This window comes from Dendrobium catenatum, unplaced genomic scaffold (assembly GCF_001605985.2).
Source record: "Dendrobium catenatum unplaced genomic scaffold, ASM160598v2 fragScaff_scaffold_621, whole genome shotgun sequence".
Classification (NCBI taxonomy): domain Eukaryota; kingdom Viridiplantae; phylum Streptophyta; class Magnoliopsida; order Asparagales; family Orchidaceae; genus Dendrobium; species Dendrobium catenatum.
This window is the reverse complement of record NW_021319083.1, coordinates 18,046,382-18,058,526: the sequence shown is the minus strand read 5'-3', so window position 1 is coordinate 18,058,526 and position 12,145 is coordinate 18,046,382. Positions and strand designations below refer to the sequence as shown.

General features: G+C 34.3%; 1 protein-coding gene across 4 annotated transcripts in view; it reads left to right on the top strand.

Annotated features, from left to right (window-relative positions):
* The window catches only part of LOC110105465 (anaphase-promoting complex subunit 6), a 67,189-nt gene that overhangs the window by 29,299 nt on the left and 25,745 nt on the right, over positions 1-12,145 (top strand). For all 4 annotated transcript variants that reach the window (XR_003700868.1, XM_020834991.2, XM_020834992.2 and 1 more), the window contains 4 exons: positions 1,349-1,428; positions 1,524-1,702; positions 1,790-1,915; positions 4,933-5,007. Coding sequence is in view for 3 of the 4 variants with exons in the window: in XM_020834991.2 (XP_020690650.1) it covers positions 1,349-1,428; positions 1,524-1,702; positions 1,790-1,915; positions 4,933-5,007 (460 nt within the window). In the remaining variant the exon portion in view is untranslated. The remainder of the gene's footprint in view (positions 1-1,348; positions 1,429-1,523; positions 1,703-1,789; positions 1,916-4,932; positions 5,008-12,145) is intronic.

Genomic DNA, 12,145 nt, shown 5'->3' with positions numbered 1-12,145 from the left:
TAAATCTCTAAATAGCAAAACTTTCATGGCAGATATATTAATTAAGAAATCAAGTTCTTAAAATATACTTTGCTTCAAATACTATTATTACGAGGTTTAATATTAAGAAATCATAAGAAACTCGGTTATTGCTTGATACCCAAAAAATACTTGTCATTACTTAAACACTTTTTATAGTTGTAATTTAACCAGAATCATTCTGTAGGCTGCTACAATCATATCTATAATCATATCTATCTTTTGATTGTAAAAAGGTAAATTCAAATGATTGTTTACCTAAGCTTTTTTAAGTTTGAGAAGAATTGAAGCACATAGAATCCTAACATGCATTTTGGATGCAATAATTGCAGAAAGCAAATCTTACTGCTTGTTTGGGAAGTGGTCTTCGGAACTCGATGCAAGTTCTGTTGGTGATGATGAATGCTCTTAGAATTTTGTTTTATGCATTGTCTAACCACATAACAAGTATCTGGAAAAGGTAAATTTAGCTTTTAGGAAGGTGTTACATTTATACTCTCTTAATGCTCTTAAGGATCTGAAACTTTCCCAAAGGAGGGTGACTATCCTATAAGAGGTCCTTATCTTTGTAACTACTACTTGATTCTGCAATAAAGTTGTAGGTAAGAGGACTAAACTTAGCATTGAAGACTACAGCTCCAGTTACAAGTTGCTGTTTTATGGACCTTATTAGGGGCTTTTTTTGTTTCTCAATTTTCTGCAAAATTAGCTGAACCAATTGGGATTATGTTTCTGGTATGCTTGTAATTTTGAGCTTGGCTGGAACATATGAACTGTATTTATGCTTTTTTATGTGAAGTTATATTTAACCCCTTTGGATAGTTAACATTAGGTGTTTAAATGTATTTGCGTATCATATTTATGGTTCATTTAGCTATATTTTCTGTTATTATTCTATATTTTTTAGTTCCAAAAAAAGGCATTACTAGTAAGGAGATTGACTAGCTTCTCCATATCCGAATTGCCTGAGGTTGTGAAGTCACAGAGGAGGTGCACACCCAGTATAGTTCTTATCATCTCATGTTACCGCACCAGTCAATATTGTGATGTATCAGGTTTTTGAAAAGAAAATCAGCTGAAAAGAATTACCAATTGAGGCCTTTTTTTTAATGTAGTAGCTTAGGTCTTGGTCACAACTGTTTGTCAGGCTACCTTTGTTGAAACGTGGTGGTGTACAATAGCAAAACATAGGCTTGGCCTTTTATGGATGGTGACTCGACATTTTTTAAATGCAACCTGGCCTTATTTGAGAAAGTTTGTTAATTTTAGCTCTTTACTTTGTGTAATCTGTAGCATATTGGGGTTTAATACAGTTGCACGTGGTTTTCAGAATCAAGCCTGTTATCATCTCTTCAATTTGTCAAGGAGGATGGGTGGCTTTCAACAATTTATTCATGTTTAGTGAAGAAGGTAAGCACATTTGTCATTTTACTTTTTGATTCGTGAATTTGAATTAGTATTTTGTTAAGTTCTGATTTAGCGTCCTTTTGTTAATGTAACTTCAGCATGACAAAGAAAATGTTGTGGAAGCAAAGCTTAGAGATATTGAGAGAGACAACCCTTGCACTACTTCTAGTTCACCCTTCATGCTTGTGCTAAAAGATAATGCTGATTTATTGGCTTGCAACGCTGAGTACTATTATCAGTGTGGAGAGTATCACAAATGTTTTGAGTTCACCTCTTTGTAAGTCTGCAAGTATATTGAAGAAATTGGCTGTTTTTCTTAGTGATTATGACCGGTCATGATTATTATGTCTGTCTGTGTCTGCAGGTTACTCACCAAAGACCCTTTCCATATGAAATGCACTTTAGTTCATTTAGCTGCTGCTATGGAGCTTGGGCACTCTAATGATCTTTATCTTCTGGCTTGCAATTTGATAAAGGACCATCCTCAAAAGTGAGTCATGTGCTGACTTTTGTTTTCTCTGTTCTATGTTGAACACTTGTACATGTGGAATAAACGCAATTTGTTTCTAGGTTTAGCTTATTTTTATACATGGCGCAACTTGATTTTACGTGACAATAATCAGTCAAGCGTTGATCTTTTTATACTATGTCTATATAATGACTGTTTTTGCTGATATTTACTATTTTATTTATTAATCTGTTGATTCTTTCACTTTTAAATATTTCGTGCTGTCAGTTGTTTATTGTCTTCTTTTTACCAGAAATGGGTTTGAACTTCTTTGAGCATTGCTGCAGATTACAAACTTTTGAGGCCTGAAAATTGGTTAGAGCTGTTTAAATTATCTTAGAAATATCATAGCTTCCCTTTGTATTGATTTTCTACAGTGAATTACTGAATCACATTTCCAGGTCCTAATTTTCTTGAAATACTTAGTTCCTTTTGTTTACATTTTTGTATGCTGCTTTATTTGCTTATCTTCTTTGAAGGACTGTAAACTTTCTTCTTTCGTTTTGCTTTTTTTCTGTTATGACACATGAATATTACTGAAAATGTGCTGCTCTCGTACTGCCATAAATAACCTTTTTGCTGTTAAAATGATTATTTTGACTCTTTGAGATACTCAAGTGTTGTCACGTCCCACCCCGCCCTCTTCAAATAATGCAAGGTGCAACAAAGAAAATCATATAATTCCTAAACATTCATAACCAAATGATTTCAACTATCTTCATGCCATTTAAAATGGAAACATTCAATTTTCTTCATGCACTTCATATGTATATAATTACAAAACAACCAACAATCTAAAAATATTTTCATAACAAACAGTTCACATACTTCTGCTAAGAACTCATTTCATGCTACCATACAACCAAACATAGTTTTTAAAATTTGACCTAAGTCTAGTCAGCTTCTACTATATTCTTAGCCTTTCATGTAATAACAATCAGGATAAAAATCTGGTTAGTTATGAGGCCAAAAAAGATATGCAATTCTAATACCGTATTCAAGTAAATGAAACACAATACTTACCTGCGTATTAACAAGTGGAAGTAAAAACTGCATGAAATCATTAAAAAGGAAATATGCATAATACAAAATTTTTTAACTGGTAAAAATAAGGTCGCATGTAAGCACTATGCTCATTTGAACCAAACTTTCGAGTATGTCTCATAATGCCAATATTACCACCACATGTCACATACTGCCAGCATCATCAACCATGTCAAAATGTATTGAATGAGTAATTCATACATCACAATATGTAATCATCCTTATATCTTTCAATTCTTCAATTAACTTCCTTTTTCCTACCTTATAAAGTGTCATGTTCACATGATGAGGTCTAGGTCTACAGCCCATAGGCATCTGAGGTCACACAGCCTCTATTGCCTGTAGGCTTCATATCATAGCTCATAAGCTCCTGAGGTTACGCTGCCTTTATTGTCCGTATGTTGACCTATGTGTAAAAGAACAAAAATGGAAATCATACTAGCCTCGTATCCGTTGAGAAATCGCTCGAAATCTCCGCAAATCCCGTTCGAATGCCCGTAAATCCTGCTGAATACGCCGACTGCTACAGTACCCGATTCTGCGAACGACGCCGAAGCAGTCCAAATATAGCGAGCGGAGGCCGGGGCCGAATTTTCGGAGCCCCCACTGTAGTCTTCATATCATAACCCATAGGCTCGTGAGGTTGCATTGCCTTATTGCCCGTAGGCTTTATATCATAGCCCGTAGGTTCTTGAGGTCACATTGCCTCTATCGCCCGTAGGCTTCATATCATATTGAGATCGCCCTTTCTCTACAAGGTCACACTGCCCATTAGGGTCACATTGTTTCATTCATCTACCATCTAAGAGGACACATTTTTAGGCTTTTCTAATCATCGCATTTTTCCCATCCAAATTGCGTGACACTTGCCTATATATTGAAATATGCATATACAAACAATTTAATATGATTGTCAGATGTATCAGCATATAGGCATGTATGACTGACTATATGAATATCTATCACAAGGTACAACATAATAGACTTGCACATGATCGCATAATATAACATGATCATTACATATGACATGGTGATATAAATTATAATTCTAGACTAATTACAATTGTGTAATGTAGAGACCATTACAACTATACGCAATCATAGTAGCATATTATATTAACAAAATTATGTATCTTACCTTATTGTCATGCGGACTTACAAAGTTGGATACCAGCCTATATGTAGGGCACCTAAAATAAAGCAAATCGTTTATTGTTGATTCACGCAATCTCCTATTCAACTCATACAATTAATTCAATTTCCACCTAAAATACCTTCAAATTTCTACATCGCATACGTGATTATAGGTATCAATTTCTCTTGCAGTATTAATGCCCCAATCAATAACGGAACCCTTTAAAATTAGAATTGTTAAATACACTAACCATATAAATCCTTCTTATATGCACAAAATAAAATTCTTCCCTCCTTTCTCTTTTCTCATCTTCCTCCCCTGATTCTTCTTCTTCTTCCCTTAAGCTTCTAGCCTTCCCATGATCACTCCAGTTTCAAACAACCATCACAATAAAACCCTAGGCCACAGGAAATTTTTTTTTTTTAAATTGTAATCTCTCTTTTTTTTACTTAGGAAAAATACAAATGAGGTTGAATTACCTAATTTCCAATTTTTCAAACTCTGACCTATAGTTCTCCATTCGATGAGTAGAATACAATGACATTAAAATTGCGGAATTTCGAAAAAATTAGAATTTGGGGTTATTATTAAATTAATCATAATGTGGCACACACCTAATCAAATTGGGTTTTACAGGCGTACGCTTCTAAATTGAACTGATGATGTTGTAATACTTATTTAAATGTATCTCTTAATGTTTAGGACTTCATTTCAGTGATGCAATAGTTTGGCGAAGTTTCCAAATCTTCTATCTTTTCACTTTTTTCTTTTTTATTTTCTATTGAAAAGTTATCTGATAACAGTTATCTCTTTGGTCTAGAGCTATTTCATGGTTTGCCATCGGTTGCTACTACTTCAGCATAAAGAAGTACGACCAAGCAAGAAAACATTTCAGGTATAGCATGCATATATGTACATGGACTCCTAAAAACACTCTTAATTTTCCTTGACAGGAAGAAATGTCATTGGTGACTTGTAGTTCCTATTGTTGAAATAATGATTAAATGTGATTTTTGACTTGTATCTTTGCTTTATGAACATTTTTAATGAATTATTTTTGTTTATTACATGTTTGTGATTGCTAAACGGGAATTGTTTTGCACTTCCTTGTTTGTGTAGGTGCTACTATAGCACATTTTACAAGAGCTTTGTTTCCATATCTTCTTTTCTGTCGAACTTTTAACTTGATAATTGCAGCTTGTTTTTGGTTTTAAAGTGATTTCAGCATTATTCTGAGTAGAATTACCATTCTTGCTGTAGATTTACTTTAACATCTAAAGGTTTGTGATTCTAAAAAAAATCATTCTTGATCAGCACCATCTCTATTGATACGCCTTCCATGTTTCGTAATTATTTCCATACATGCCTCCAATTTGATATTGAAAATGTCCATTTAGGTTTTGTGAATATTCATTCCATGACCCACTTATAATTAATAAAATAAGAGTTATTTCCTTGAATTCTTGTTGGCTTGTTGTAGTTTCTTGATGCACAACAAGCTTCTCCTAAAGGAATTTCTTACTATGAGACTGTGAAAGACTAATATTCATTAACTTTCACTTTTTTGGCATGGTATTCTAAATTCTCATTTCAGTTTTTTGAATATTCTTTTGGAGGTTTTCTTATACCAACAAGAATAAGATCTCCACCTAGCTGCTTCTCAAAGAATTCTCATATCATTCTTGCTCTTAACCTTTTTTGTTTCTCCGCAACAGTTGGCCATACTCTCAGGGTATAGATACTTATTCCCCTCTTTTAATTTTTTATTTATAAAAATTCAAGTAGGTGAAAATTTAAAATAAAATTTGCTTCAAGTAAAAAATTTTGTAACCAACTTTTAAACCGATATTATACTGTAAGATAATTTAATAAATTTCTATTAATCCTGAAACTAATCATTAATTTTAATTTTTATGCTTATCTTAACAAAATTATTGAGTGAGTATTCTAACAAGTTTCACCCTTTATTTAATAATGTAGCAAAATTTTTTGTATCTTTATATGACTTCCATAAATTATCTCTTTAGCTCCCAAATACTGAAGAAGTTGACACCTAAACTTGACACTTGTGAGAGGCCTTTAAAATATACGTTGACATTCAAGATGAGCCCATCATTATCGAAAGTTCATTTGCTATTGAATGTTTGCACCTGAATTAGATGTCTCCTTGCTTTATGATAAGATCTAGTACCGAGATAAATTATGCAACAAGAGATTGATCTACACAACTATCTATAAAATTCCTCTCAACTAGTGTCATCTTTTATTTCGAAACAGAACCTAAAGTTTTTCTTCTTAGCTTCCCTAGAATCATAGTGCTGTCATTTATTTTGAAATGTTTCATAGATGGGAATAAAATTGAAGAAGTTTTGTTCGAAGTACCGCTATGCGACACATATAGGCCATCAAGCTCTTTGCTTTTATGAAAATTAATGCAGCTTTGAAAAGTTTAAGAACTTTATCATCTTTTGAAAACATGCATCCTTGTTGACTAAGAACACTCAAAAATTGGAATGCGTGCTGTTGTAACTAAAGCATTGTCTGTGTTTCTTGTGTATCAAAATAGCTATTTTGTGCACCGCATTGATACTTATATAATTATAGTCTCATGCATGTTTTTATGTGAATATTATAGAAAAATAACTCCTTAATGGTACTAACATGTTTAATATAAAATCTAGCAATAATTGACTCTCTCTAGTAGTTACCAAAGAGCATCATCTAAATCTACCCCTAACTAATCTAGAGCATCACTAGAATTTGCTAATGTATCCTCTTGTGGTTGTATTTACCATGAAACTTTATGAATTCTCTTAATACTTGGTTTCTTTTTGCAATAGAAGCATATCTTTTCATGAGACTTACTTTTACTATGATTAGAGGTTGGCGCCCTCTTGAAAGTTCTCTTTTAAACAGCAATTCTCGACTTGATTTTTCATCATTTGCACCTTCTTAGTCATTATTGTCACACCCCAGTTTGGCCCGCCCCCTAACGGCCAATATGGAATATAACAGAGAAGGGAAGAAATCTATTTAGACTCTCCTAATACTTCAGCGTATCAAACTCTCCACTTAATAATAAGAAGCATTAAGCATGTAATGTACCTCAAGTAACATCAAATATAATCAAAGTAAATACAGAGCTTTACTAAAACTTTTAAAATTTACTTACCCAAAAGTCTGCTCAGCTATCATTCAGATATTTTTTTAGATCTCTTTATACACCCAAAACATATGTACATCCAAAAAGAACAGTCACCCCTTTAATGCCATACGGGCTCCTTTCCCTTATCTATAGTATAACCACTGTTAATGAGCTATAGCCCAATGAAATACATAAGCAGTGTATAATAATTAATAATAATATTTTTAACAATCAATTTAAAACAAATGTAAATTACATACCGGTCATAAGAAATGCATTATTACTTTATATCTTACTAATTGTTGAACATTTTTAAGCAAGTCATATGATGACTATAACTTTTGCACTCTTTCAGCTTTCCAATTCAATGTTAGGTTCAAATTACCAACTTTTAGAATTGAAGCTGCTCTCTCATTCAAGGCTGGGTCCAAATTCCTAACTGTTAGAATTAAGAGTGTAGGCTTACATCATCAGGTCTTTCACGTTTACTTGTGCGAGTCTATCCCTCATATATGACTTATTTCACTTTCTCAACAACAATCATTTTTAACCCTCATGACATATGCTATTATAGACAATAGTTTATGAATAATCATAGTCATGAATAAATTGAAGTAAACTGAAATAAATGCTATCAACTATAATAAATATGAATAGATATGAATTGTAATTTGATAAAACATTTATTAATTCCTATAGCATTGTTGGGTATCTCACCTCGTCGTCAATTGGTTCTTCTATAACATTCTTTGTTCCTTTTTTTTTTTGTAAACAGCCTCAAATACATGTTTCTTCATTCACCAAAATCTTTCTCTTACCTCTTTTTTTTTTCGATCTCCCTTCCTTTCCCTAACATTTTTCAGCAAATATTTAGCAGGCAATATATCAGACATATAATAACAACAATCATGACTTAATTTCAGCTTTTCTTTTTTTTCTTCTTCTTGATTTCACTGATTTATGCAAAATACATCCAATTTTTAGCAACCCTACAGCAACCTACAGAAGAAACCTTCAGAAATTTCAGCAATTAAGGTTCAGCAATTTCTCTCTAGCATTTCCTCTCTTCTTACTACTGATTCCAGCTGTTGTTTTCAGTAAACAGCAATATTTCAGCTGTTGTGGCCAGCCAACAACAGCAATTCAGCAATTTTTCTCAACAAATAGTAGTAGATAATCTTTCCTTTCCCTTACATGAATTTATTTTCTTACCTGTTTTAAGCCACCAACAGCTCATCTTGCTCCCTTTCTTCGCGGAATGCTTCAGCTCCAGAAGAAAAATTGACGGGACGATAGAATGGAAGTGGGCTGAAATTAACTTAAGGCATTTTCACTTGGTGTAATTTAATATATTTTAAATTTCCACTAAGTCTTTTCCTCAATACAGCCGCATGATTCCTGCACCCACTTAATCAATCCCTTGCATGACTAGTTAAGTGCCTAAGATGATCTCAGCCGCTAATTACAGATTCTACTGTCAAACCAATGCATGCCTATATAAGTGGATGGCTACAATGAAATGAATAAACTAATGAAACAAGTGACTTAATAGTTATCAGTAAATCATTTAAGTAATGTAGTTAAGTTACTTTTATTTAATATTATTCATTTTCTATTTAAATATTAATCAAATATTTAAGTATGCTTCTATATGTCAAAGTATTCGGAATTAAAAGTACAATTTAATGAAAATAACTTAACATTTAAAGGAAGTTGCTACGGAATCGGTAGTAGCTACTCTTCGATGGCCTCGAATATCAAATACAAACCCATGATAGTGCTTGGGATCCGCCATTCTTGCTTGATGGAAAGTAGGAAAAAGGGGTTCGTCTTCTTTCGGAAGTGATGAAACCAATAGAGGGTGAACAACATGTGGTTGGAAAGGGAGCTGGAGGGGGCGGCCGAGACTGGTGGGAGGGGCTATGGGTTTCGGCCTTGGCTTGGGGACTTGGGAAGGAGATTTCCACTGATATTCAAGTTTTGGCTATTCAATGGGGAGGAAGGAATTAAGATTAATTGAGCCTGAAAATAATTTCAAAGTTTCCATTAGATCATGGAATTGAATTTGAAATTCAATAAGGTGGAGGAAGGAATTAAGAAGTGCGGGTTAATTATTCTCTTAATTTACGATTCGTTAAAAAGGAAAAGAATAATTTAAAAAGGAGAGGATGGGGCGAACAGAGAGAGAGGAAGAGGGCCAAGTGGATTGCATGTGGCCCAAGCTATGTATAGCACCCGATACAGATACGGCACACATACGGACACGTCAATTCTTAAAAATACAGGAACGGGCTACGGCCGCGGACAACGGACATCTGTAATTTTATAAATATACATAAAATTAAGAAAGCATAAAGCATATGTGTGAAAATTACAAAAAAAAAAATGGACAACAACATCATTTTAGCCTTCGTAGTTTATAATATCAAAATATAAGCATCATAAAAGTCTAGTACAACAACAAATAGCATAAACATAAAATTATTACGCACAATAAAGTATTCAACGTATTCAAATATGAAGGAATTCGATCATTGATTAGCTTTCTTCAGTGGTTGTCTCTTGAACTTCTATATCATCTTCAATAATATCATAGTTTCATTCAGGACTCATTAGTGACAAGATTTAGTAATTTCTAATAATTCTCATATCATCAAGAACTCAAATCCATCTCAGAAATGAGAGAGCTATTGCTCGTTACAGCCGACGGAAGTAAATACACGTTGTCAACGTTACACGTGTATTATTAAGCTGCGTGTCCGTTGAAATTTAAATGAGGAATTTAATTGAATACGTTTTGTCTGTACCGACATGTATTGGATGGCCAGTATTTCGTAAGGCCTTCCGTCAGTATCGGTGTATCAGATTACAGCACACACTTCATAATGATTTGTTATCGTTATACATATCGCAAGCAATTAAATTAGATTGTGTATATTAATCTGAAAGTTAATTTAGATTTTAATATGATTTTTAGGGAGTTTCCTAATTTAAGGATTTTTGAGTTGGATAGAATTTCAAAATTCAAAAAAAAAAAAAAAAAAAAAAAAAAAAAAAAAAAAAAAAAAAAAAAAAAAAAAAATTCCTCTGAATTTGAATTAAATGATCACTCCCAAATTCTGGATTGTCGCTAAATTAGGAAATCATTCATGCCCATTGAAGAGGGCGATTTCGGTTGGGTTGAAAGGCCCCGACAATTATGCTTGGTGGGAGACTGATGGTGTTCAGCTGGAAGGGGTGGTTGGACTTAGTGCGGAGTTGGGAAGGTGGTTTGGTCGGGTTGATGAGGCCGGCGCGTGTGTAGGTGAGGGGAAGGAAAAAGGGAAGATGGTGGTTTGGAATTGATGGACCGGCGGCCGGAATGGAGGTGGCTATGGGCTAGGTGGGAGAGGGGTCGGTGGGTTTGGGGAAAGGAGAAAATGTAGTCAACAGTTTGGGGAGATGCTTGGGAGGAGCCCGATAGAGTAGAGGAGGAAGGGGAGATAAGCACGAGCCCCAGGACCTTCGATGGTTGACGGTATTGCTTTCACCTCACCTAGGGTTCTCTCTTCTCAAGTGCTCACACAAGAGAGAAGGACAAAGCTGAATTTCATAAATATTCATCTTTAACCGAATTACAATAGAAAAGACCTTTATATATAGGTCTAAAAATAAAAGAAAACACAAAAGACTACAAATGCCCTTCGGGGCTAACATAAATCTTCATCCTGCCAAGGGGTACAATAATGTAAATTAGACATAAAGAAAATAAAATATAACAAAATACATCAAAAATAAAAGGCTCTGAGTCATAGCCGTCGATTCTACAATTCCTACGATGATAGACACGCCGAAATCTTCCTGCGATTCCTCATTCACTACTAGTTCCAATTTACACATTTCAACCTTAAACTTAGTCCTAGCGTTCTATTTAACCTTTTCTATATATCCAGCTATTGGTCAAACCTTAAACTAATGAGCTAGGGTTTAAGCTTGAATTGAGTTCCCATGGCTAGTGAGTTAAATTGTTGCAATGTGGAATCTTATAGACCAACACAATCCTCTACTTTAAGCGCTCTTTGGCTACACAAATCAAACCTGTCATATTATATACAGATTTGCTGGAGCTTGAACTCAGCCATGATCGGAGCAACCTCGTTTTCTCACCTAGCCAATAGGGATTAGGCCGACATTACGGTCATAACGATCATATTAAGTGTTTGGGTTTGTTGTGGTTTTATGGATTTTTTGTGTGGGGAGCATAGCTAGTTGTTGGCTTCCCTTGGCAAGAGCTCTGACACCATCCTTTTATACTAGTACCTAGTCTTAACCTAAGTGAGAATTTTGGACAGAACCGCTCCTCGCTTTTCCAGAATCTAAGGTTGAGCTCTGTCTGAGTTTTTAGTGACCTGAGAATCCTCCCAATTCTTCGTGTTTGGATGCTCACAAGCTTTCTCGTTAACTTCTTATTCTTTCATTATCGATTATTGCATCTATGATAAATTTTTAGGAATAATCTTCTCATCTTTGTGATAAGATGTCTCTCTCACATAGTATAGTAAGGCTCCTTGGATTTTTTTTTTGGTTAGCTAACATATCTTCAATTTTAAACCTCCCCAGATCGCTCTCACTTGGGATATAATTACGCCTATTAAGGTATATACTCGCTCGCATAGGTTTTGTAGAATGATGGATTGATATGCGGCTTGTAAATGTTTTATTAGATTCTCGAGGGAAGGGAGGAATTGATACGGGAATTATAGATTTTTTGGCACCTTTGGGTGACACCATCAAGCTTCCTAAGTGCTAGTGAAGAATACCAGAGAGCAGTAGGAAAGGATCAAGAAGAAATGTCATTAGAGGATCGATGATTGGGCATTAAGGTTTGAATGATGTCATATGAAAGGAG